Source organism: Onychomys torridus, chromosome 11 (genome assembly GCF_903995425.1).
Source record: "Onychomys torridus chromosome 11, mOncTor1.1, whole genome shotgun sequence".
NCBI classification, from domain to species: Eukaryota; Metazoa; Chordata; class Mammalia; order Rodentia; family Cricetidae; genus Onychomys; species Onychomys torridus.
In genome coordinates this window covers 37041144-37068927 of record NC_050453.1, presented here as the reverse complement: position 1 = coordinate 37068927, position 27784 = coordinate 37041144, and the positions used below count along the sequence as shown (strand labels likewise).

The window sequence follows — 27784 nt, the reverse complement described above, 5'->3', positions numbered from 1 at the left end:
CCAAGTTTGGCTTTGTGTGTGTGTGTGTGTGTGTGTGTGTGTGTTTCAAACTCAGGTTCTCACATTTATGACACATCTCCCTAGACCTACACAGTCTTTAGTCATACTGCCCTAGCCTTGGTTCCTGAAGACACTTACTATGTATGATGTATTGAACAATTACTATGTGCTAGGCAGTTCTGGGCACTTTCCCTGTGTCATGTTTAACTTTGACACTAACTCTGCAATGCTAGCTTGTAGTGTCTGGCATCTCCATGGGTAAGGAAATTGAAGCTTAAGAAAATTATCCAGCTGATAAGAGATATAGCAAAGATTTGAACCCTGACTAGCTCCCCACAAGACTTACTCTATTTCTGATAGCTCAGGAATCTGTTTCAAGTGTTGTATAAATATTTGCTGTTGGGATAAATGAGGAAACATTAATTGGAATTCCTTGATAGCATTTTGTAGCAGCATCAAGTACTGTTATCTGCCTCCCATGCCACCTACATCTGTTGTTCCGTATGTACTTTCTTAATTTTTTAGTCAGCATCAATTGAATTGTCTAGCCTGTTATTTATTTAATGTATCTGTTTGAGATTTTTTTCGTATTCCTCTATGTTGGTGCTCATAAGGATAGTTTTAGACAATTTTGAGAACCAGAGTTGCTCTTTTCACCGAAACTAATTGACTATGGTGTTTGGATAAAGGTTTAAAATGCTGTGTGCCTATGTGTGCATGTGTGTTTGTGAGTGTGTATGTGTATATATGTGTGTGTGTTTATAGGCCAGAGGTTGACCTTGAGTATCATTCCTCAGGAGCCATGCACCTTATTTTTTGAGACAAGGCCTTTCATTGGGACCTAAGGTTCACTGGTTAAGCTCCATTGGCTGTCCAGTGAGCCCCAGGGATCTTCCTCTTTCTACCTGCCCAGCTCTGGGATTACAAATGTGCACTACCTTGTCTGTCTGGCATTTTATGTAACTGATCAGGATTATATTTACGCATTGGTACTTGAAAGGCAAACATTTTACTGACTGAGCTATGTCTCCAGTTTTCCAGAATGAGGATTTGTTTTCTTTTTGTGTGCAGGAAATTAAAATAACTACATAACATCCTCAAGACCCAAGAACAAAAATCAGAGAGTCAAAGATGGAACCTTGGGTTCCCCAGTGGTCCTCTCAGCCACAAGGGAGGCCCATGGGACCATCAAAGGATGCAAACCAAGGGCTTCGGAGTGGACATTACAGACCCCATCCTCACCCTCAGTACGGTGGAGATAAGTACCACCAATGGCAAGATGCCCACAGGAGTTCAAAGCCGCAGCAGGACCCCAGGGCGCAGGACCCCAGGGCCGCCCACCAACAGTCCCACTATGTACCCAGGCCTGGGGAATGGTCTCAGCCTGTGTCCGGAGTGGACTACTTGGAAGGATCTTATCCTAATCAGTTGTACTCAAGGTATGACTTCGAGGGCTGCAGTGGACCTGTCCCTCCTAAGTCCCCATGAATAGATTATTAATCACTCCTGTTTGTTGCTTACTTCCTCCTGCCTCCCCACCCTGTCTCCGTTCCCTGGGAACAGAAGAGAACAGGCTCACTCAGCCCTCTCAAGTGCACTAACCATTCTGCACTGCTTCTTCCTTTCCCTAATAACTCTTCTCCTTTCTTTGTCCAGCTCCTTCTCTTCCTCCTCTCCCTTCTCCACCTCCTTCTCCTCCTCTTTCCCGACTGCTTTAGTTAAGATTCTATATTGCTGTGATAAAACACCATGGCATGACAAAAACAAAAAACAAAACAGCTGGGGAGAAAAGGGTTTATTTCATCTTATACTTTCACGTTACCGTCCGCCACTGTAGGGCAGGGCGGGAACTCAAGACAGGAGCCTGGAGGCAGAAACGGAAGCAGATCGTGGAGGAATAATGCTTACTTTCTTGTTAGCCCTGAGGTGTCCAGTTTTCTTTCTCATACAGACCAGAACCACCTGCTCGTGTGTGTGTGTGTGTGTGTGTGTGTGTGTGTGTGTGTGTGTGTGTCTGTCTGTCTGTCTGTCTGTCTGCCCCCAGTGGGTTTGGCCTTCCCATGTTAAACATTGGTCAAGAAAATGCCCTACGGATTTGCCAACAGGCCAATCTTATGGAGCCTTTTTTGAATTAAGAGCCCCTCCTTTCCAGATACGTCTAGATTTGTGTCAAGTTCAACAAACACGAGGGTACCCACTCTTCTCTGTCCCTGCCTGATTTGGTGTTCGGTGACTGGTGACAGTGTTTCTCTCTTCTGTATCCCAAGTAGAACTTCATAAAGCTGCCACCATGGTGTGGTTGGGGCTGAGGAGAGGCAGAAGGTAGAAATACAAGAGAGCGGATGGGACCTCCTTGCTTTGGGGTTGTCAAAGGCAGTGTTTGTGGCTGTGGAAAAGCTTTCCTTAGGCCAGTATGAAAGGCTTCACATTATCTTGGATCTGAGCCCTAAACCAACAACCAAAAGCTCCAGTGTCCGAGCTATACCTGGAGGGTGACAGGCAAGCAAAGATCAGTACTCAATACATAAGAACTTTCAGAAAAACTCACCTCAGAGAAGACAAATGCAGTTTTTTTTTCAGGCTGTAAAGTGAGGAGACAGCAACCACAGAGGTAATTCTGTGTTGGAGAACCTGGAGCTTCTGCTCCACCATGCCCGTAGCATTGAACTAAATATTTCACAGAATATTGGAAACCATCATGCTTTCCCCTATCTCTTCTAGTTGGGATTATATCCATCTGCTTTACAGATGAAGGTTGAAGTTATAGAATGTATTGTAAAGGATTTTGCCTCTGTGGTTATTATTAATTGACAGAAACACTAACAGCATAATGCTCCTTTCCCCAATCCTTCTGGGCTGTTAAGTTCTCAAGAGGAATTGAGTATGTCAAGGACAGAGACAGTAACAGCAATCACGCTGGCGATAGTCTCCTTCCTGTCTGTAATATGCATGGGAATTCCAGTGGGACATTGTGTTCTTGTACAGTCTCCTTAAGAAGAGGCTTTTCTCAGATAGTGCCAGGGCTGGGGTTTCCAAGATAACAGCTTCTGTGCTTTTGGATGGGTATATTTGAGGAGTAAGAATATTGCTATAAAATAAAAAAAAGACTTGTAAGTAAATTTCCTTTAGCAAGAACATTTTAAAGTAAAAAAAAAAGAGCTTTATTATAAACACTCCAGCCTTCTTGTGAAGCAAAGGCCCTCCCCTGTTCTGACTCTGGATTTTCTGACCTAATGTGAATCAGGTGGATTCTGGACTGGGCAATTCATTCTGTCTTCTGAAGTTGTTTTGGTCTCTCCCTTTACTGCTGTTAATGGATGACTGGCTGTCCCTGTGATATCTCAGGTCAGGCTATGAGGATCTCTATCACAGACACCACACTCCAACACCAAGGGAAGAGTATGCTTATGGGAATTATTACTACCGTGGACATCCACAGCTGTTGCAAGAAGAAAGAGGTATGACGTAATCTCCAGAGCCTTTGGGGACTAGAGATGCATGGGTGGCCTACGGCCAGGGCCAGAGACCACTCGTGCCATGTTTGGAGACCCTACCCTTTAATAATACTGAGACTACACTTAGGTTACTAGTTCTATGGATAGTGTGTACTTTGTCCACATTATTCTCTTATTCCTTCTTGTAGCAAAGGTTATATTTACTGATGAATTAACACTAAAATCAGCTCTGAAGCCCTTCTGGTAGGCTGAGCTGAAATATGAGTGCAACAGTCACTTTGTCCTGGGGACAGCAGATGCACATCAATGGGAGTTTCATACCTTATACCCCCCCACAATAGGGTGTTGTACTGTGTGCACCTACATAAAGCCATGCAAACATTTCGGAACATCTTAGGGGCTGTCATTATGAGCTCTCACTCATCAGTTGACTCAATTTGGTAAATATGTTTTAATATTTGCTGTATGTATCACAATATCTCAGCTTCATGGCTCCCCAGTATTTTTCTCAAAGGACTTTCAGAAGCAGCAAGTGATCTGTCTTTGTTTTGCTTTCTCTGAGGGTGCAGTGGCAAGGCAAGGGAGCCCTTATATCTGGAATGAAGATTATGGAGATCAAAAGTACTTCAACGAGCATCATCGTGAAAAGCACAATAGTCCATTTGGAACAAGTAGTGAGACCCAATTCCAGTAAGTGAAGGGACAAGCCACACTGACAAGATTTATTACACTCTGTTAGGACAATCTTAGGGTATCTGGCAGTGGTCCCTGACCCATGGAAGACAGTCTGCTTTTGTTCCAGCCACAGGGACATGAGGATAATAATCCAAGATGGCCCAGGCCAACTATTGGCATACTCCCGAGTAAAGAAATTTTTATCTCCAAGAGCTGTTGCCCATTCAGGACTAGTCTACATCTTGTAAGATTACTTGTGGCCCCTCTAAAGACCAAATCCTATACTGGCCTCAGAAACAATGTGGTCTTGCAATACTTGTTATGGCTGAGGCCTTACTGGGCCTGGGGTGCTTCTCTGTTCCCTCTTCCTGGTCCTAGGCATGGAACATCCTCCTGGCATACGGCCTAGCAGGGAAGATACGTTACTGAAGCATTTGTCCTGGTGCTTTTAGCCTTGGAATTCACCGATCCCAATCCAAGGGCTCTGACTTAAGCTCTTCCTGGAGGGCAGGCTGCAGCCACCAGCCATTCTCTGTAAGGTCTGGGCCACTTCTAATCACTGTATGTGGAACCCAAACATTCCATCTTTCTGATACATTGAAGTGGGGAAAGACAGGAAATGCTTTTCACTGTAGCACAGATACTGGCCTGACACCTGCCCACACTCAGTACCAGACCAGCCTCCAGCAGAGAGTATGCCAGCCTTGTTGGCTTGCCCGGGACCTGTCCCAACACTGCCGTCATTCTGCTGCAGATGTACCAGCAAGAACCCGTATGAAGACAGCCTTGCTTCTATCTCTGGACAGGAGCAACCTGGGGAGCTCTTTCCAGAGAGGGAGGCCCAGAAACAGAAGGTAATGTAAGGTGACAGGGCTGGAGGCCTGTGGCCATGCATGAAGCCACCTGGTTGGCAATGGCAGGTGGGGATGGGGTCTGCGGCTGCCAGGAGAACCCCCACTCACACTACATTTCCCCGCCTTCCCATTTCAGTCCTTTCAGTCCAAGGCTCTGATCTGACCTAGTCCTGTTTTGTCAAGTGGGGAGCACTTAATTCGCCATGAGGTGCTTGGAAAGAGAGAGAGAGAGAGAGAGAGAGAGAGAGAGAGAGAGAGAGAGAGAGAGAGAGAGAGAGAGAGAGAGAGAGAGAGAGAACCTCTGCAAGTTGGGTGTTTGGCACCCCAGGGTACTAGAGGTTTAGGAAGTGAAAAATTGTTAGACTCTTTTAGTATAGGTTTGAAAAGCAACCTTGAAATCTTTCCTGACTCGTTAATGTCTTTTCTCTAAAATCTTAATACATGTGCCATCTAGGTCACAAAATAGAGCTCTTAATAGCATTGAGATAAATATTTTATTATAGGATAATTTTAGATTTATAGACAAATTACAAAACTATTGTAGAGACAAGCACTTAATTTTTGGCAAGCTCTGGTTAGTTTTTTTTCCCTTCCCTGATTAGATTTGTGTGTGTGTGTGTGTGTGTGTGTGTGTGTGTGTGTGTGTGTGTGTGTGTTTTGTAGACAATTTTTCTTTTTGGTACCTAGTGCTTACTAGGATAGGGCATAGGTGACTGATACTAAAACCCCAATATGTGAACAACACTTTACAGTGTACAAAGAACCTTTGAATCCACTGTTTTATTAATCTCTCCTGGAGTGTAAATTCCTGTATACTTGTCTGCAGGAAATGTATATTATCCACACAAATGACTGGTGTATTAGTAAGTAATGTGTATAGGAAGATTTCCTAAATTTATATTGAAGATGAAGGTATTGGTTTGGGAAAGTCCAGGTCACCTGTTTAAGGTCGTAGCAACATGGTGACAGAAACTGGATTTGAATGCTAAGTCACTTGACCCCACTGGGCCATACTCAATGGGATAATACCGTCTTCTTTCCATGAATCCCCATTCACTGTGTTTAGTGGAAAGTTTGAGTTTTGTTTCCTTGAAGGAAGAAATGTGAGAAGTGGAAGGACAAGGTCTCTGGAACTCCTTTCTAGAAAATTCCATCATTTTTCTTTTCTCCCCCCAGCCATCACTGGTTGGCAGGTCCAACCTTCTCCAACAGCATGAGTCTGGCCTCAGCTCCAGCAGCTATGAACTCAGTCAGTACATGACAGATGTCCCCGAGCAGTATGAACCTATGGTATCAGCAGCTTGGAGACCTGTTCAGGCTGGTGGGTACCAAGTGGCCATGGAGCTGGTTGATTCCCATAAGACAAGGTTGGGTCATGTGGAAAGTTCCCCTGTGTACTTCTCGGAATGGGTCTTTGTTCACCTTACTGGATTATGCAAGTCTCCTAGGCAGAGAAGCTAACTTAGGACCCCTTTTCCTCATCTTCTCTAGTAATGGAACTTGCGTCACAGATAGCTCTTAGAAGAGAACACTGCTCCTAGTCATCATTCTGTTGGGCCAGGGGGCACTCTGGGATGCTTTTAAGCAACAAGTGAGGAAAATAAAGACCAGAGAGGACTGAGTGAAATGAAATGAGGCTGCAAAGTATAAATGCTAGTCTGGAGGCTTGCCACATGTGTAGAATAGAAACACTGGCAGTAGAGGCCGCTTGTCCTCTGCATCATCAAGAAGCCTAGATGAGGGTATTCTCATTTGGACCAAATGATAAAAATCCTTGCATTTTAATCTAACATAGTCTTAGGAGTTTAAACCAGACTAGAGCGTGACCTTTTCTAACTAAGAGCCCACCCAGCGTCTCAGCTTGGCTCAGGTGGAATTTGAACAGAAATGTATCTGTGATGTCTTTCTTCACTAGAGAGCAGGGCAAGTAAACCTAACAATGTCCGCATGTGTCTGTTGGCCAGATGATGCCTCTGCGACTGTTCCCAAGGCACCCACGAAGTTTTATGTTCCCCACGTGTCTGTGAGTTTTGGGCCAGGAGGCCAGCTAGTATGTGTATCCCCCAACTCTCCTGCTGACGGACAAACGGCCCTTGTTGAAGTGCACAGCATGGAGGTAATCAAGATCTTGGGCTTTGGGGGTGCAAGTACTCAACTCAATTGTTCTCCTCAGGTCTCCACTTTGCTGGAGGCTGGGCATCTCCAGGAGGGGGAATTGAGCCACACTTGCCCTTGACTGTGGCAGGAATGGGCAGGCTTTTCTTAGAAAAGTGATACTAAACTTACATTTCCCCTGAGATGCTAGTGGCACATCTTCAGCAAGATAACTGTCTCCGCAAGGCACTGAGCCACACCATAGGACCATAGTCCTGGATCCGATACTGGACTTGACTGCTGGGTACTGGGTGCAAGGGTCTTTGGGAGCCTAATTTTTTTTCTGTTCCAGGTTATACTTAATGATTCTGAGGATCAAGAGGAGATGAGAGGTTTCCCAGGACCCCTCATCAGGTAAAGTACTGTAGGAGCTGCTAAGGGGGGTGAGGGTGGGTGAGAGAGAGAGAGAGAGAGAGAGAGAGAGAGAGAGAGAGAGAGAGAGAGAGGTGTATGCACACATGTGAAGGTGCATGTATATAGAGAGGTGTATGCACACATGTGAAGGTGCATGTATATAGAGAGGCATATGTACACATAAGAAGGTGCATGTATATAGGGAGGCATATGCACACATGTGAAGGTGCATGCACACACATAGAAGTCAGAGGAAGATGTCTGTTCTTTTCCTCTTTTCCTCTCTCATCTTCTTCTTTCTCTCTTTTGACATAGGGTCGGTCTCTCACTGAACCTGAAGGTTGTCATTTTGGCTAGGCTGTCTGGCCAGTGAGCTCCCAGGAAATGCCTGACTCTATCCCCCATACTTTGGTGTTACAGGCACATACCTGGCTTTTATGTGGGTGCTTGGGATTTGAACTCATGTCCTCTTGCTGTCACAGCTACTGCTCTTACCGACTAAGCTATATTCCCCAACTCTTAAATAAGGGCTTTTGAAAGCTGCAGCATCTTCCTGCCTGGGGCTTGGTTTCCGTGCAAGAAACCATCTACTTATTTGGGACAGATTTCTCTATGCCAGTAGAGAGAAAAGGAGGTGGCTAAGCAATTTTGATAAGCTGCTTCGTACTTGGAGGGCAGAAAGAAAAGATAGCTCAGCAAGTTGAACACCTAAAACAGTTTCATTTTCTAGAGGTCACTTGGTGGGGAAAGCTTTAGTGTCCTATGTCCTTGACTGAAACTGCCCTGTTTGAGCTGTAACCCCACTTTCCAGTTCCCTGACATTGTGAACGTCTGCCCTCTGCAGGAATGAACTGGAACTGCTTCAGCATTGCCAGCCACTTTTCTGATACTCATCTGCCTTTAGTTGTGCTGAGTCCTGGGTGGGTGTCAGAGGGCCGGCATCGCAGGTATCCTACTGACGGGTGGTTCGTCAGCTCTCTCTAAGTTTTTCCCTTGAGAAGTTATATAGCACTCACTCTGCCTGCTCCAAAGGTGGTGGCCGTGAGACTCTATTCCTATGGAAGCCCATTAAATGTCACCACTGCTATATACACACAACCTATCCTGAAGCTTGGCCCCAAGGAAGTCCCATATTACAACTCAAGGCTCCTTCAAGTAAAAATGAGTGTTGTGGCGTGTGTGTGTGTGTGTGTGTGTGTGTGTGTGTGTGTGTGCATTTATGTGTGCACAAATGTAGAGGCCAGAGGACAACCTCAAGGGTCATTCCTTACGTGTTAAATGTCACCCTCCACATACTTTGTCTCCATGTCTTAATCACGGGAATGCGGAGAATTGAGTTGTGTATTAAATAGTATGCTGCTGGCCCCACTTGGCACTGATTTGTTGAATGTTCTGAAGCATATAATAATGTCCACTTAATGAGCATTTGTGTGATGGATGCCACACAGTTTGCTTATTCCTTTTTGTAGGAAGGCAGTTTCTTTTATTAGTCCTGTCTTAGGGAGGGGAAGACACTGAGGCTCGGAGATATTTGCATAAACTGAGAGGGAGTAGGCCAGACATGGACCCAGTCTTGCCTGACTTTAAACAGAGCTCTCATGCGTCATTCTGAGAAGTCACTGAAGGTCTCCAGGTTTCATGGTCCTCATCTGAATGATGGAGGATGCACAAAGAGAATCTCTGAAATTCCTTCCTGTTCTGCAGGGGAAAACCAATGTTGTGGTTCCAGACTTCCAGTCCTGCGCTGGCAGGCTTCTACTTCATGAACTAGCTTACCGTACAGGGAGCCTGGGGCCCTGGACAGGGAGAGCCAGTCTGCTCAGGCCTTGCTTCTTGAATTGTCCCACAGGGAGGACATACACAAGGTGGACATCATGACATTCTGCCAGCAGAAAGCAGCTCAGTGTCTCAAGTCTGAGGCACCAGGGAGCAGGGACTCAGCCCTACTCTGGCAACTACTGGTTCTCCTGTGTCGACAGAATGGGGTAAGTCACTGCCTTGGTTGATAGAACGGGCAGCGGGAGCCTGGGCTGAGGTGTCAGTCTTCATGGGAGTTCGTGGATGGCACAATTATAAAAGGCAGTCTCTGAGCAGCACCATTGCCCAGAGGGGAAGCACTGCTGGGATGCCAGCGCCAGTGTGCCAAAGCTGACTTTTCCTGGAGAGCACCTCCCCGCTGCCTGGGGTTTGTTGTACAGATCCTGGATTATTGCACCAGCCAGATAATACACCTGTGGAATTGTGAGTAGTTTCAATGGGTTTTGTGGCTGCCGACAGGCAGAGAGTAAGTAACCACGGTAGTGAAGCTGATGTTTGAAATTCATTCACAAATGGTCTACAGTATATTTGAATGGCTGCCTCAGGAAGAAGGCAGGAGGCCTTCTTCAGCCTGGGCGCCCAGCCTGGGGACCAGTTGGGATCATCCCGCAGAACAACTCTCTTTACCTTGCAGTCCATGGTGGGGTCTGACATTGCTGAGCTGCTGATGCAGGACTGCAGGAAGCTGGAGAAGTACAAGAGACAGCCCCCAGTGGCCAACCTCATCAACCTGACTGATGAGGACTGGCCAGTGCTGAACTCCGGGACTCGCAACCTGCTAACCGGGGAGATTCCCCCCAGCGTGGAGACGCCAGCGCAGATCGTGGAGAAATTCACCAAGCTGCTCTACTATGGAAGGAAGAAGGTGAGAAAGCCTTTCCCTCAGATTTCCTTCAGACGAGCCACCACCACCCCTGGCCCCATCTCTCCCTCCTCTAACGACAGGGCTAGAACACACTTCTTTTAGAACACGTCCAGAAAGATGTCCAGAAAGTTACAGTGAGAAAAAAATAAAAATACGTAGGCACTTGCCATTCACACCTGCAGTGTTCATGTTTTCCTACAGTTAAAAGACAACATCTGTTCACATTTTATGTATTTACTCCTCCTAGCCTTTCCCTGTTAAAAATCAATTTAAGTCACATAGATGAGCCAGGCATGGTGGTGCACTCATTTGGCTAAGAGGCCAGCCTGAACTATAAAGGGAGACCCTGTCTCAAAACAAATCAGCAACCCCCAATAATCCATATATAATTGTTTATTTCTTTTTACATTTAATATCACACAGTAAAATACCCAAATAACATTAAATATGTCCGAATAGTACAATTTTAATATTTTTGTAATGCTAAGAATTCAACTCCGTGCTTTGCACATTCTTAACAAGTACTTTACAAAGAAACATTCTAGGGGCCGGAGAGATGGCTCGTGCTCACTGTTCCTCTAGAGGACCTGGATTCAGTTCCTAGTACCCATGTTGGGCTGCTGACAATAGTCCATAACTCCAGTTCTATGGGGATCCAATACCTCCATTCTAAGTGGGCACCTAAACTCATGTGAATGTCCTCCCTCCCATACACATAATTTAAAAATAATGAAATTAAATTCACTATTTTGAACACTAAGACAATTTACAATTTTGTTATTGCAAATTATGTAATTGTACATTTTACTAGAAATTAGTAGATTAAAGACTATGCATTTCTAAAAGTTTATTCACATATACAACAACTTTGTTTATGGAGAGATTGTTTATGAATAACATCCCTGCCACTGGATCTCAGGCATTCCTACCAGCTCTGAATGCTTTCATGTAATGGGTGGAGAGGGTTGCCTTATTTAATTTGGAAGTTGTTCTCATGTTTTATAAAAATCATAAAGTAAATCTGAATATTTAAAAATATGATTAAAATCAAATCAGCTTAGTTAAACAATTAAAACAGGAGGTGATAGGAATACAATACAAGAAGATTCCCATCCCCAGACATTTGATTTATCTTTTTATACTATCTAGAGGGGCTGGAGAGATGGCTCAGTGGTTAAGAATGTGTATTGTTCTTCCAAAGGACCTGGGTTCCATTCCCAGCACACATGTTAGGCAGCTCATAAGTGCTGTAAGCCAAGGTCTGGGGGATTAGATGCCTCTGGCTTCCATAGGGCATGTACACATACAGATACGCACACATGTGGTTAAAAATAAAATCTTTAAAAAATGTCTGGAGATACTTTTTGGATGTATAATTATTTTCTCATGGCACCATTCTATATATCCTTATTGGACTTCACATTTTTAATTTAACAAGCTATCCTAGATGATAAACTTTGGAGTTGACAAGCTTTTCCCTAAAAGGGTAGGAGTGACTGTTTTAGGCTTTGCCAACTTTGCCCTTGAGGTAGAGGGCAGTCACAGGAAATGCAGGATGAAGGAGTATGGCTGTGTTGCAGACTTTTCTTATGGACAAGGTATATGGATTAAAACTATATATGTAATGAAATATTATTTTTATTTTGTTTTTTTTCTAATCATTAAGAAGGTACAAAGTGTTCTGAACTTGTGGACTGTACTCAATCTGGCAGCATTCTGGATTTGGCCTTAGGAATATTTTGCTGTACCTGCTCTTTATAGTATTTGCTATATTACAACGTATACAATGCCTTCCATCTTGTGAAATTAGAGTCCGTATAATCCATTTACCTCCCAATAGCTGGAGACCAAGCCTTCAACACATGGGCTTTTTGTGGGGAACACTTCACACCCATGCTAGGACATCACTGTAATTTTGTCCACTATGAGAGAATATATGTAAGATAGATTGCTAGCAGCAGAAGTGTTGGGTCAAAGGGTATGCAGTTTATAATTTTGATAGATGTTAAAACATTGCCTCTTAGGATGTATCAATTAGCTCCATGAGCAAAGGGTGAAACCATTAGTTTTCATCCTCATGAAAGTGCCCTCACACTTGTGATCTGTGCCGACTCGAGAGGTGAAAGAATACAATTCAGTGTATACATTGGCACTTCTGTTATTGTGAATGAAATTAGCTTTTCACCTGTGATGATTCTTGTCCCAGGCTTGTCCCAGGCTCTTTTTCCTGTAGAGCCCTTTATCTGTGTGGGCTGAATTGCTTGTGTTCTTTAGCTCTTTAAGATGTTTGGTTCTAAACCACAAATCTTTTTTTTTTGGGGGTGTGTCATATTTAGTTGGCTTTCCTCCATTTTCAAATTAATTTATAAAAATGAAATTGAGTTACTTTTGTGACTTTGACATTAAAAATTGTTTATTTTTATTGTATGTGTATGTGTGAGTGCCTGTATGTATGTATGTGCACCACAGGCATGCCTGTGGAAGGCCATGTGCCTAGGAAGGCCAGAAGAAGGAGGGTGTCAGATCCCTAGAACTGGAGTTACAGGTGGTTGTGAGCCACTGAGTGAGTGCTGGGAATTGAACTTGGGTCCTCTGTAAGAGCAATAAGTGCTCTTAACTGCTGAGCCATCTCCCCAGCCCCAACTTTGAAATTTTAATACTTTGCCTCTTGAGTTTTTTAAAGATGATGCTTTCTTTTATGTGAGCACTTAACATGATAACTTATAAAAACAAGTGGTATCAAATTACAGTCATTTCTATACATTCATTATATGCCAGGGAATTGTGGTTTTCCCAGTGATCCATTTATTCCATTAAAACAAAGCAAAACGAACAAACAAACAAAATCTATCTGCAGTACTACTTCTCACCCAGTGAGGCATACAGAGATAAATCAGTCTTGAACTTTTCCTTCAAGAAAGATGAATGATATCTATAATAACAACAATAACAAAGCAGAGATTAAAATAATGATTTTTTACTTGTCAGGCACTAGCTCAATATCTTCTATGCCTTATCTGATTTATCTCCATAGAAACCTGTGTGTTAGGTTCTATTTTTGTTTTACAGATTTACAGGCTGGGCAGTTAGATTTAGGTGTGGGGCTTGGATCTAGGTAGCGCGAGCCTGAACTCAGGCTTCTGGGTACCTCACCACACAGAGCAATAGATGTGGGTGAGCAGTGGAGGGAGACTGGAGCATCACTGCAGGATGATGAAAGAGGATTGGTTAGCAAGATCCCTTTATTCATATTTGACTCAGGTATTATTTCTGGTATTTAATAATCTTGACAACCTTGAATAAGTTCTCAAGTTCTTTACTTATTCATAAATTATAATTTTGGGATGGGCAGAATTTTGAGTCAACCAGTAATTCCCAACCAATCAATTGGTCACTTCTTTAAAAAACAAATAAAAAAGAATTATGAAATATTTAAAGCATGCTAAAAAAATTGTCTTAATGTCATTTTTTTCCCCACTTGCTCTGCTGGACCTGAGGGCTGAAGTTCTTAATTGTGACTATTAAATTTTCCCCTTCTATCTAATACGATTACATGGAGATATGTTGGGATAATAATGATACTTGTTATATGGAGGTAGAATTATCTCTTTAGTGACTTCCTGCCAGAAATCATGTTTTTTTTTTTTTCTACCAAGGAACCTATTAATACTAGTTCAAAACCTCAACTATAAGTTGAATCAAAACAGCAAGTGTGTGTGTATGTGTGTGTGTGTGTGTGTGTGTGGTTTTAAAATTTGCGGCGTTAGTCCATCTTACTCAATGGCGCTACCATTCCAATAAATCCTGACAAAGCATCTGAGAGTTAACAGGCAGTTAGTCTTTGCAGGCTAGCTCCCATGAACACAGGTTTAAGCACAGTAGCCATTTATAACTTCTCATCAGAGTACCAGTAGGCTAACCCTCTTCCATGGTGTCAGACTCAGGATGCTGCGGCCCTCACCACCATCAGCTCAGAATTCCCAAGGTTCCCTAGGAGTCCTTTTCATTCAGCTACCTGATGGGATAAGGCATATTAGGAATGAATGCGGATGATTTTATGGGCCAAACCCAGAAGTGAAACTGTCAGTCCCATGCCATGCTCAGCCACACTCAGGAGGCTGTGAGGTGGGGGAATGTCCACCTGTGTGCCTAGGAAGGAAGATGTCACCTTTGCCACAGTGCTAAAAATGGCAGCAGGGCCATAGAAATACATTTTTGCTACTCATATTTTGAGACTCAGTCTTTGGAGTGAACTCTTTCCCTTATTTTTGGTAGTTAGGCCCTTAGAAGTATTTTGTAGCTTATACTAAAGAGATGAGACTACTTGGTGACCATGTTTGAGAAGATGCTAATGCTATATCCTAGTGGGTGATGGCTGGGGGAGTGGACAAGTTAGAGACTAGTACCATGCTGTGTGACACCCATACTCCTGCTCTCCCTTCTTCCTTCTCTAAGTTTCCCTGGGATTTTCTGCTGCTTGGAGTACAGAAATGCTTATGTATGGAAATTTGTTGTTTTTATTGGAGGAAGACGGGCAAGGTACTATTTTGTGTCATGCTTTGCTTTTCAGGAGGCTTTGGAATGGGCTATGAAGAACCACTTGTGGGGCCATGCCTTGTTCCTAGCCAGTAAGATGGACCCAAGGACCTACAATTGGGTCATGAGTGGGTAAGTCTAGCTTACAAAGACCAGAAGAGCAGATATTCCAAAGGTGATGTGTGTGTGTGTGTGTGTGTGTGTGTGTGTGTGTGTGTGTGTGTGTATGTGTAGGAGAGAAGTAAAAAAAATGCATTGAGAAGTTCCACACACAGCTGTCCAAGTTCTCTTTGCTAAAATGGGTATAGCATTTTTCATTTCCTGATTCCTCTCCTCTCCTCTCCTCTCCTGTTCTTCCCTCCCTTCTCCTTCTCTCCCCTCCCTTCCTCTCCCCTCTCTTCTTCCTTCTCATTCTCTTTGTCCTCAACCTCCCGAGTAGTGGGATTATAAGCATACCACTTTCATGCTCAGTTCTCAAGATTCTTCATTTTTGAACATTTATTTATTTATTATGTATGTCTCTCGGCATGTGTGTGCACATGTGCCATGGAGTGTGTGTGGAAGTCAGAGAACAATTCATGGGAGTCAGTTCTCTTTTTCTATCATGTAGATCCAGGGCATCTAAACTTAGGTCATCAAGCTTGGCAGTGAGTAGCTTTACCAGCTAAGCAGTCTCACTGGCCCTAGAGTCTTATAACTTAGGCAAAGAAGCATTCTTTAAACTTATTGAAATGGAATGAAACATATTGGCAAAACTCCCCAGGGGCCAGAGTTTCTGAGAGTTCAGAATAGTCTACGCTGTAGTTGTCCTCTTTGGGAGGGGCTGGTTTAGACAGTTCATTAGGGAAGGAAGAGTGGAGGGGTCACTAAAGTGTAGCTGGTGGAGCCTGGAGGCTAAGTGGTTTTGATTTAAGAAAGTGTCCAGAGTCTGGTGTTGCCCCGAGGCTGTGGCTTCTGAAGGGCTGGTAGGGATATGAGCTGGTTAGAACCATGAACCATGGTAGACTAGCATTAACATGGCATTAATTGGACTAGGAATGTGGAGAGACGAGGCATACTTAGGAATCACAGCTGACAGTGAACCAAGGGCCATGATGGAGCAGGGAAAATGACCAAGCCAACACAAGGTAGGGACAGGAGCAAAATGTAGATATAACCATCTTGTTAAACAAGAAACATAGAGCCAGTTGCTGAGTTAAAAACCACGAGGTCAGAGCAAGAGCAGAAACCTTACCCTTCACTGCTTCTGCTTAAATTTTCTCAGTTATGACAAAAGATAAGTTGGATATAAAACCTTGGACTCACAAATATAAGATAGATAGGATATCTTCTTTAACATTGTAACTGTAATTCTTGCTTGATAATTGTTTTGTTATATGTAATTTTACTATGCAAAAGTTAAAACCTTGCTTTAAAAAAAAAAAAGAAAAGGGGAAATGCTGTGGATATCGCTCTGTATAAATAAAATGCTGTTTGGCCAGTGGCCAGGCAGGAAATATAGGCAGGACAAGAGAGAAGAGAATTCTGGGAAGTAAAGGCTGGAGTGGGAGACACTGCCAGCTGTTGCCATGAGAAGCAACATGTAAAGACACGGGTAAGCCACAAACCATGTGGCAAAGTATAGACTAACAGAAATGGGTTAATTTAAGATAGAAGAAGTAGATAACAAGAAGCCTGCTATGGCCATACAGTTTGTAAGCAATATAAGTTTTTGTGTGATTACTTGGTTGGTTCCGAGCATCTATGGGCCTGGCGGGTGAGAGATTTGTTCTAACTGTGGGCCAGGCAGGAAAACTCTAACTACAGCAAAGCACACTGGAGTAAGTGGGATGAAATATAGCAATGGGGACTCAGTGTGAAGAGGAGGTGTTGGGTCTAGGTGGACATCATGGAAGAGTTTCCCTATGCATCCTCCACACTTCTGTGCACATCATAGGTGGCTGGAGTTGGGGGGGGGGCTTCTGTAGGAGCAGGTTTGGGTCAGAGTGTGAGAAAGATGTCTTTGAGGGCTGACTGAGGTTGTGGAGTCAGCCCTCTTAGCTTAGTGTAGGTTGGATTGGCCATAAATCCTGTTGGACAGAGAGTTGGATGAGGGGACATACACTCAGCTTTAAGTTCTGGGTTCCTATTGGCTGCCACACTGCCTGGTGGTTTGTTCTTCATGATGGTCTCAGTGAGACTCTTTATTACTTTAACTCCATCTTCCCAGGCATAAGCAATGCCACCCTCTCCCCATTATGGCCCCAGGCTGGAGTGGTGGGTACTTTTCTGTCTGTAACGCTGAGTGTGCTGAGCTCCTGTGGCAAGGGTGCTATTAAGCAAAAGATGGTGATCTGAGGGATGATTTTCCCTTTGGGTTTTGGAAATGAACATCCCACATCCCCATGTTGTAGCATACATCTCTGCTACAGAGTTTTGCCTTGGGCCATTGATTTTTGATGGGGCCCAGTGAATTGTGAAAAATATCTCTTACTGAGTGTGCTTAAATCTCAGATCAGCTGTAGAGCTTATTATATCCTTGTTAAGCATATCCTACAGTTTGTCATCAGCAGGATCATTTCTGGTCCCTCTTCCATGCCTCTTTGGTTATTGAAAACGGCTACTTAGTGCTTATGAGTCAAAGCTCTACAGACCCAAGCTTGAGATGAGCCGGAAAAATGATGCTTAGTGGGATGGGTTTGGTGAGGAGGAACTGAGGGTGGCTGGGGAGGAGGGGCCCATGGAGAAGAGATTTCAGGTTTACTGCTGGGCTACCCAGATGACCTGGGGATGTGGGAGGCCAGCTCACCAATAGAAGGCATTTAGAAGCGACTACTCAAGAATTAGGATGTTAGGGCGAAAATGCAAAAAATATCCTTGAACAATGAGTCTTCTTGGGGGAGTATGATGTGGTGAAGATGCGGATGATTTTCCTTAAAAGGCCACAAAGGCACAGCCAGAGCAGAGAGAAGCGTTCCAAAACAGAAGCTCCTCTCAAGTGGAATGTTCAGGCCTGCGTGCTGCTGAGGGGTCCCCTCTGGGCTTGATTCCCCACTGACTGTCCTTTCCTCTCACAGCTTCACCAGTACGCTGGCACTCAACGACCCTCTGCAGACCCTCTTCCAGCTCATGTCGGGAAGGATTCCACAAGCAGCCACGGTACTCTCTGTGACAGTCTTCCTTCTATACCCCAGAGTCCTAAGGGCTAGGAGTTGGCTGTTGGGGACTCCTTGGGAATGTAGCAATACCTTTCAAGATGAGGCATGAATAAGAGTTTATTGATGATCTACAACGTGCTTGGCCCGTATATGATTTGATACATAGTAGCTGATTTCATGCATGGAGATAGGAGTTATTTATCTCCATTTTTGTGGACACAGAAACAGAGGTGTAAAATGGCTTATGGGGGTAGTAAAGAGTGGGGTCATGACTGGCTCAGGTTTGTCTGGTTCTAAAGACCTTCCTTCCTCCTATTGTACAAGAGATATTGCTTTGCACATCAATCCTCCAGAGCTGGGCATGTTGGGCTTTGTGTTTTGGAACTGAACATGGCTGAGGATAAGGTGGAGGCCTGCTCAAGAATGTCTCCACTACAGTAGATTTGATCTTTTTGAGCCAATGTATTCTTTTCTTATCCAATAGCTTTACCAGCACATATCTTGGCATTGACTGTCTGGGTCTGTTTTTTTTTTTTCTTCTGGCAATACTGCATAGCCTGCCCTTTGAATGTACACATTCATATCTTAGAATTCAGAAACATTTTCTTGGATTATATCTTTCAATACTTATTTTGGTTTTATTTCCAGGCATTCCATGTCTATTTCACCTGTATAAACTATATGCAAACATGTGAATTATAGAAATATATTTATCTCCCTTTTGAGACCCATGCTGGCTTCAAGCTCAGTATGTACCTAAGGTTGATCTTGAACTCCTGGTTTTCCTGTCACCATCTCCCAAGTATTAGGATTCCAAACATGTGCCACCTACCCGACTTTTACTTTTTTCCTTAAATTAAGAATATTTTTTCTTTCCCTCCCCCATCTTTCCTTTGTCTACTCCCATCTTTCCTTCTTCTCTTTTCTCACCTCTGCCCTCGGTCCTTCACTGCTTTCCTCAGTGTCTCTTGCTCATTTGTTCTAACTTTTTTGTCTTTGTTTCTTTAACATTTCCTCCATTCCTTGCCTGAGCTCTACCCGTGAGGTACCAGCTCCTTCCTGAACTCCCTTATGTTTGCTTTATGTTCTTGCTGCATAGAAGCATTATTTCATCACCTCTGTTCCTGCCCAATGCATTGCCATTCAGTCTCCATTACTTATGGCAGCCATATCTTATATTTGAAGCCTGAGTTTTTGCTAGCAATGGGTTTTAATGAAAATGAATTTCACCCCCTCTCTCTTTCTTCCTCTTTTTTTGACATTCTTCTTGCTGTGGATAATTCTAAGCAAAGCAAAGCAAAAAGAAATGATGCTTCCTGTTCCCCACCATTAAACCAATGGGCTATTTTGGAATATGGGGTATGCTTCACAATTCAGCTGAATGGAAGCTTTAACACTGCAATAAAATTGTACCATGTCACACGAAGCACCTAATGGAGAAAGTGATATAATTAACCTGTGGTCCATTGGGCCTCAGTGACGAAGAAGCATTAGCTCATTTCCCTGCTCTTAGATAAGGGAGTCAAGGCTCCACAGGTGATGTGCCATTGCAGTATTTGATCTTAGAGTGTGAGAACTTCCTAGCCCTCACATCAAATACAAGGCTACCTTTCTGCTACATCGATGGTGTCATGGAGGAGGCATGTCTACTGGACACACAGATGTGGAGTTCATCCCAGGTTTAAGCTTGACTTTGCTCATTACTGGTAGGCAGACTCGGCTACTATTTAATGTCACTGTTTTCCTCTTAGTGGAGATTTTGATGGTCAGCCACCAGAATTATTGTGAAGTTAAAGGAACAAGAATGTCTGAACCTGTTAGCCATCATGCTTACATGTCTATCCCATTAAGAAATGTTAATCAATTCTCATTCTGTCTGTCTGTCTGTCTGTCTCTGTGTCTGTCTGTCTCTGTCTCTCTGTCTCTCTCTGTGTATCTCTGTCTCTCTATGTCTCTGTCTCTGTCTCTCTCTGCTTTATCCTATCCTCCCTTGCCCCAAACCAGGGAGGGGGCAAAGGATGGCTTCCAAGATTATTTTCTTTTTGTAGAAGGAGTTTCTCTTCCTTCTTATAAGAAGAGCCTGGCTTATATGTTTAAGTGAGAGTAGCAATGTCCCTGGGGCATGCGATTGTTGGCAGGAGAAATGTTTAGCCCAGGGTGTGGTTCATGGTCTAAGTCATTGTTGTAAATTAAAACTGCTATTACTATGATGACTTCTTATGATCACCATTATGATATGCATTTGTGCTGTGCTGTTGAAATAGACAGGGAATAGGTATCACACGGAGTTGGATGGAGCATCCTCCATTCCTTGTGATGATTATAAACACGAAATAATTACACATAGTTTTGAACTGTAAGTGTTAGCAATTATTGTCAATTCTCCTCTCTCTCTAACTAAGGAGCAGGATTGATTTAGACTGCTTTGTAAATTACCTCTTTCCTCTACTGTGTGTGTGTGTGTGTGTGTGTGTGTGTGTGTGTGTGTGGTGTAAGTGTACATATGCACATGTGTGCTCATGCCTATTGTGAAATTTATAAAGTGCAAACCCAGTGTGAAGCACTGTGTCCTGTGCTTTTTATAACTGTCTTACTCTCATTGTCACCAGGAATACTGCTAGGTAGAAATGATGTTCCCCATTCTAGAGATGAGGAAAACAAAGGTTCAGAGAAAATTAAAGACTGGCTCACGTTTGCACCGTTTGTGTGAATCAGGACTTGGGTTGAATCCAGGGCCTGTGTAGAGTTTATCACATTATGTTGATTCTTCATTGATTCTTTCTCCCCTGAAGTCCTTTTCCAAGGAGGGTGGCCTAGGGTGAGGTCCAGTGTATGCAAGTCAATTAATGCAATAAACTGCATAAATCTGCTTAAAGACAAAAATCACAGGGTCATCTCAATAGATGCAGAAAAAGCTTTTGACAAACTCCAGTATGCCTTCATGATAAAAGTCCCAGAGAGTGGGACTAGAGAGAACATATCTCAACATAATTAAAAATACATGTGAGAAACCCACAGCCAACATTGTTCTATGTGGAGAGAACCTATCCATATTTGCAGATGACATGATATTATACATAAGAGATCCCAAAGATTCTACCAGAAAGCTTTTAGAAATGTCAAGTTCAGCAATGTGGAAGGATACAGGATCAACTTTTATGAATCAATAGCTTTTCCACACACCACCAACAAGCATTCAAGGGAAGAGATCATGGACATACTTCCATTCATGATAGCCTCAAAGAAAATAAAATATCCAGGAATAAGTCTGATAGAGGAGGTGAAGGATCTGTGTAATGAAAACTTTAAACCTCCAAAGAAAGAGATAGAAAAAGACATTAAAAACAAGAATACATTCCATGTTCGTGGATTAACAGAATATTGTGAAATGACCAATTTACCAAAAGCTATTTACATATTCAATTCAATCCCCATCAAAACCCCATCTCATTCTTTGCAAAAATAGAAAACACTATCCTAAGATTCATGTGGAACCGCAGAAGACCCTGGATAGCCAAAACGGTCTGAGCAAAAAGAACAAGGTTGGAGGGATTATCATTCCAGATCTTAAGATATTTTACAGAGCCACAGTAATAAAAAGAAAATGACAGTGGTACTAAAACAGACCTGTAGACCAACGGAGCAAAGTCCAAGGCCCAAACATGAGTACCTGTAACTGTAGTCACTTAATATTCTGCACAAATGCCAAAAACATAAGCTGGAAGAAAGCAAACATCTTCAACAAATGGTGCCAGGAAAACTGATTTATCCACATACAGAAGAATGAAATTAGACCAGTGTCTATCACCTTACATAAAAACAAACTCCAAATAGACCAAAGACATAACTGCAAAATCTGAACACAAGGAAAGCACCATGTATGGTGGGGCTTCTTGAGAGTTCTATGGGTCTGCTGGCTTTCTCCTGCCCCCTAGTGGAGTCCATAGCCACCGCATTATCACCAGGGAATGGGTGGAGAGGAAATAGATGGACATTGAAAGCCTGCTTGATTCCCTCGTCCTTGAGTGGTAATAGGAAGTACATTTCACAGCAGTGTTGTAAAAGCTGCCATGTGTGAGGGTCTTGTAAGACCAAGCAATTCTAGCCACTTAAGACAGTGAGCAACCCGGAGTCCAGGACTTATGTGCCAGGTTAGCTTTCTCTACTCATGAGACAAGGGCAATCAATCTTTCACTTTTCCTTTTCTCACTGAAACACTAGAGAAAATTTTTTCTGGGGTGTGGGAGAAGTTTGTTTCTAGATATTTGAAGTGAAGGCACAGGGAAAAAAACTTGAAAGTTAGTAAGTTAATATGTCATTTTATTTATCACCCAAGAGCCTTATAAATTACACACACACACACACACACACACACACACACACACGCGCACACACACACACACACATACACAGAGAGGCATAAATATACAAACACAGACTCACCCACAGACACAGAGACACACACACACATACACAAACACACACAAACAATACACACTCACACAGACACACATATTCACACACAGAGACACAAACACACAGAGACAGATATATACACATACTCATAGACACACATACACAAAAACACACAGACACATATACTCACAGACACATGTACACAGAAAGAGAAAGATACAGACATATATATGATTTTTCCTTTTTAAATTTTTATTTGGAGACAGGGTCTCACACTGTGGTCCAGGCACATCTCAAAGTCACATGTCCTCTCAGTCTCCTGAATGCTGGGTTATAGGTGTGTGCCACCAACTTGCTCTGTGTTACACACCTGCCATTTCACACAGAGTGAACTCTTCATCAATGAGTAACAGCATCACAGACAGTGTAACAGACACTCTCTGAACTCCATATATATAAACATCAGTCTTCTTTACCTATATCCTGGGCTGTGCTAAATGACTGTAAATCACTATTATTTTTCAGTGTTGTGGAGACAAGCTGTGGGGAGACTGGCGGCCCCACTTGGCTGTGATCCTGTCAAATCAGGCTGGGGACACAGAGCTGTACCAGCGAGCGATTGTCAGCATGGGGGATACCCTGGGTAAGCAGAAGCCAGCATTACCCCTACTCTAGGGCACCTCCAGGCCAGCTTCCAATGGCTGACACTAGAGTCTTAGACTATAGGAAGCCGGAGTCCATGGCTCGGCCTTCTCAGGTTATGGAGGCTCTGTTCTCCTGGTTAAGAAACTCCAGGTTAAAAAACATCTATGTGTAATTCTGTTTTCCAGAATTCCCTTTGCCAGCTTGGTTTGTTTTTCCCAGAATTCCCACTGGCAGCTGTTTTGCCACTGCTGTGCAGCCCCCTCTGCATGTTCTAGTCACAGGCGAGACTCCTTTACCTGGAACTAACACAGGGGCATGCCACTTCCCGATGCCTCAAGACCGTCAGGGGCCATTGGGTGGGAAATGTCTAAACTACCTTGGTGACTCTGCCTTTATTTCTATGATCTGTCTGTGTACATGGCCTTACAAGCTCTTAATGGCTGTAGTACATTCCAGATCACTACTTCGAAAATTTGGTCTGGGCAGAACTTTAGAAATCATGGTGTTCTTTGGGGAACGTGGTGAACAATTGCTTTGCTGAATTGGAAGCAGCCACATCTAAGGCTGTGACAAGTGATGGCTGTCACCCCGCTGCCTGACTAAAGGCAGTCCATGTCTCCTGGGTATCTGACTCTGAGTTTGGTACTCTACCCACTGCATTAGTTACTTTATCACTGCTGAGACAAAACAGCCCACCAAACCTTTAGCAAAGACGGGATTACTGTGGCTCACAGTCATAGGGATCACAGTCTGTCATGGCCAGAGTGTGCTGTGGTTAGAGGCCCAGTAGCATTCACTGTCAGGAAGTAGAGATGAGTGATGGGGTTCAGCCTGCTTCCTCCTTCCTCTCTTCTTATTCAGCCCTAGATCCTAGCTCAGAGCATGGCTCCTCCCATACACCCAATGAGCCTTCCCTACTCAGTTAAACCTCTCAGGGAACACCCACAAGGGCACACCCAGAGGGCGTATCTCCTAAGTTATTCAAGTTCTGTTCAAGTTGACAACGAAGATTAACAGTCACACCCACTTAATTCAACCTTAAGGCAGTGGAAAATGTACAAAGAACGTTAAAAACAATCAGGAACAGTTTGGTAATTGATGGGATTTTTATGAGCACAGGAAAAGCCTTGACTGTCTGACTTCGGCAGTAGAAGAAGTCACGCCCCAGGAGGATGTATTAAATCCATTTCTGATGTTCCACTTTACTTAGGTATAGGCATCTCTTCTCACTTCTCAGCCTCAGGAAGGACCATGACTCTTAGAAAATTCCTAAAGGAAAAAACAAAAAACAAACAAACAAAAAACAAAAACAAACCCATCAGGGGAATGTGAAGTAGCACCCGGTGAGACTTGAAATCTTTGGTCAAGAAAAGCTGACGTGGGAGGGAGGGAGATGGAAGTGTCTGTGACTTACACTGTGAGAACCCCCCTGGTTTATCCTCCTGAGGTCTCTGCACTGACCCTGGAGTTCACGCTATCGCTCTCTGTTCTGCTCAGATGGGGGGCCCCACGGGGTGCGTTTCATGATGGGGCTCTTGTTCTCTTCCTGCAGCTGGAAAAGGGCTTGTGGAGGCGGCTCACTTCTGCTATCTCATGGCTCACGTGCCCTTTGGCCACTACACCGTGAAGACAGACCATCTGGCCTTGCTGGGCAGTAACCACAGGTGTGTGACTTTTGCAGGGAAAGGAAATGGCAAAGATGTTTTCCATGGATTGTTTTAGCCCTTGCTGGCTTTCATAGCTCCACTATTCATTTTCTTGTGTAAATTTCAGCTGCTGCTGGCTCCTCCTCTATATCTTCTGCACGGGTCTAGACAAGATGACCAGAGGGTGCCACAGCACACCACCAGAGGGCCTGAACTGGTGCCTCTGGTGTGTATTGTGCCCTGCTGGCCACTGGGTGGCAGCCTAGCTCCACAACCAGAGATTGTACAGGAAGAAAAAATGAAGTTTACAAGCAGTCTCTTTTGGGCAGCCCTGGGCCTGTTTTGAGAGCCTATTCTTTGGGTCCTCCATACTACTTCAATACATTAATGTGGGGGCACAAGCTCCTTGGAGCCTGTCCCATTGGTCACTTGTTTTATGGGAGCCATACCTCAGGATTTTATGCTGAGAGAATCCCAGAGCCCTAGAGGAGTGAGCTGACACAGACACACTTGCCCTGGGTGGCCCTAGCGGTTCTGGATCTTTCTACCCCCTTCTCCTCAATAGTTAGGATTTCTGAGCAGTCATGGTATTATGCTCCTGGAATTCCAGTAGTCGAGAGCTATAGATAGGAGGATTGTAGCAAGATCAGTGCTAGCCTGAGCTAACAGTGAGTTCTAGGCTAGGCAGCCAGCCAGGGTTATCGACTTGTCTCAACAGAGAAAAAGAAAACACGTCTGAGATGTGGCACCATTAGTTCCTTTGCATGGTTTCCTTTGTTACAGATTTGCCTTATATAAAAGAAAGGTAAATGCAGCAGGGAACGCAAGGGGCAGAGAAATTGAAAGCATTGTCTAAGGTAGCATTGCTGGTGCATCAGGAGGTTGAACTTGACCGGCTACAGGAGCCAAACTTGTGATTGATGTCCCCATCCCTCTACCACTGTAGCTATGTGCCCACCTCATAGACCCTTCTTGAGAGCCTAGGCTCAGAAAGCACAGTCAGCTTCTCAAGGAAGCCTGTCTGGGCTACATACCATAAAGGTACCTGAGTTAATATGACTCCTCGTCTATGTCTATGAATTCCGAGGAAGCTTCTGGACATATGTTAGCTTCTGAAAAATATTTCTGGTGACTGAGGTGTCAGGCACCTAGTAAGCTGTGGAGGGGAGTCTGGGATCACATTCACCCTGGTTCTCACCCTCACTGGCCGACATGAACTTCCTGTGCAAGACCTGTCACTTTTTTTCTGGCTCAGTGGTCCTCCCCATTCTCTGCCAGACCATCTGTGGTGCTCCTGGACCCTGCGGCTTTCTCTTTTGCATTGGTGCGCTCGGGCTGATTTGCTTTTCTCCGGGTGTGGCAGGCTTAGGGCTGAAGGCTAGCTTTTAGGATGTTGAAGTGGGAGACTCACAGTGTCCTGCCTTCCGTTAAGGTAGGCGCAGAACCTCCTTCCCACAGGCAGGCTCCTCTCCAACAGCTGGCACGACGCTCATTCCCTTTGTCCCCCAAACCCAAGAGGAAGTGGGGCGAGGAGGAAGTGTATCCACCCCCACTTCCTCTCTTGGAGCTGCTTGCGAGCAGAGTAGCGTTCGCATCTCACCTCTGTTATTGTTATTCCCGGTTTTAGTCAGGAGTTTTTGAAGTTTGCTACAATCGAGGCGATCCAGAGGACAGAAATCTTCGAGTACTGCCAGATGCTGGGCCGCCCCAAAACCTTCATCCCTTCTTTCCAGGTAACTGAACCCGGAGGGACCGTCAGCTTAGTTGTGGGCAGCCAGGTTTTCAGCTTTGCCGTTTGGTACCTGGTACCTCGGGCCAAGTTATCTCCTACGTTTTTCCGCATTAGTGTGGGAAGGCTTAGGATTTTGTTCCGAGTCCCTGGAAGGTCGGGGTTTTACAATATGAAAGCAAAACCCTTCTGAGCTCTCTGCTGGGGGCTCTGGCCTCACTCCGGGCACACGGAAATCTTGCTACACTTCTGCCTCTGCCTTCCGGTTACTTCTGCTGCCTTGGACTCTTTTCTCCCACAGTTCCCTTCAACTTCTCCTCGGCTCTCACAGCCATCCTGTGCAACCGGCAGCTCAGCCTCTTTTCCTGGAGCCTCCCTCCTGCTCTGTCCTAGGCCTGTCCACTCTCCCTTCCCTTGCAGGACTTCGGTGGGGCAAGAGGCAGCACACTGTGAGGCTCTGCTCTCTCCTCTTAGCCTCTGTCGGCAGCTCATTCTTCTTTATGTCTGTAGTGACTGATGCAGGCATTGCATCCACACCCTGGCCAGTCCCCCATGGTTTGAGACCCGGCACCTAGTAGCTTTTTCTCATCTCTCTTGCTGGTGTGGAGTGTGACCTTCGGCGGAGCCTGTGCTGTAAATCGGCCTAAAACTGAGGTAGTTCGTCTTGGTGCTTGGAACCGGACTCTTCCGGGCACAGCACTGGCTCCAAGGCCCCCAGCTCACATTTACTTGACACTACTCTGTATTTTCTTTCCTTTTTATGGGCAGATCCCTTTCTTCTCTGCCTTGAGTATCCCCTTCAGCCCAGGGTAATGACTCTTCCTCTGCCCCATCAGCCAGCTCCCACATAATGACACGGAGACTTCCTACTATTTCTGAAAGCTTGGCCTATAGCTTAGGCTGGTTCCCAACTAGCTCTTCTATCTTAAATTAATGCATATTTTAAAATCTACTTTCTACCACATGGCTTTTTACCTTTCTTTCCAACTTGTTCTGCATCTCCTGGAATCTCCTCTGTGTGCCGAAATTCATTCCCAGTTCCTCTCTTTGCCCTGAAGTCCCATCTAGTCTCCCTGCCTGGCTATTGACCATTCAGCTTTTCATTAAACCAATCACAGTGACACATCTTTACACAGTGTAATCAAATATCTAGCAACATTTCCCCCATTTTGTCTAAATAAAAAGAAAAGATTTTAACACCAACACAGTAAAACTATATGCAATAAGAACAATTATTAGGTAAGAATTATATTTACAATGTCCAGGCCATCTGTATTTGGCAATTTCAGAGAAAATACTCTATCATCTATCCTATCTTGATGAGTCCAAAGTTTTGTATCTAAACCACTTTTAATCATAACTTGTATCACCAGCCCAAAACTATCTTTTTAGATCTCAAAACACTTTCTTAGATAAATAATTTAAGCTTTTATGTTTCTCCACCTTATAAATTTTACATCTCTTATGTAAGTTTTTTTCTGAGTTTTGGTAACAGGGAAA

At 44.1% G+C, this 27784-nt stretch overlaps 1 protein-coding gene across 1 annotated transcript in view; it reads left to right on the top strand.

Annotated features, from left to right (window-relative positions):
- Positions 1-1131: 1131 nt before the first annotated feature.
- The window catches only part of LOC118593186 (protein transport protein Sec16B-like), a 41653-nt gene continuing 15000 nt past the window's right edge, over positions 1132-27784 (top strand). The window contains exons 1-14 of the mRNA XM_036202496.1: positions 1132-1439; positions 3346-3458; positions 4025-4145; positions 4885-4984; positions 6161-6305; positions 6949-7100; positions 7431-7492; positions 9342-9477; positions 9945-10175; positions 14746-14843; positions 17768-17849; positions 22790-22907; positions 24462-24573; positions 26183-26288. Of these exons, the coding sequence (XP_036058389.1) occupies positions 1132-1439; positions 3346-3458; positions 4025-4145; positions 4885-4984; positions 6161-6305; positions 6949-7100; positions 7431-7492; positions 9342-9477; positions 9945-10175; positions 14746-14843; positions 17768-17849; positions 22790-22907; positions 24462-24573; positions 26183-26288 (1884 nt within the window). The remainder of the gene's footprint in view (positions 1440-3345; positions 3459-4024; positions 4146-4884; positions 4985-6160; positions 6306-6948; positions 7101-7430; positions 7493-9341; positions 9478-9944; positions 10176-14745; positions 14844-17767; positions 17850-22789; positions 22908-24461; positions 24574-26182; positions 26289-27784) is intronic.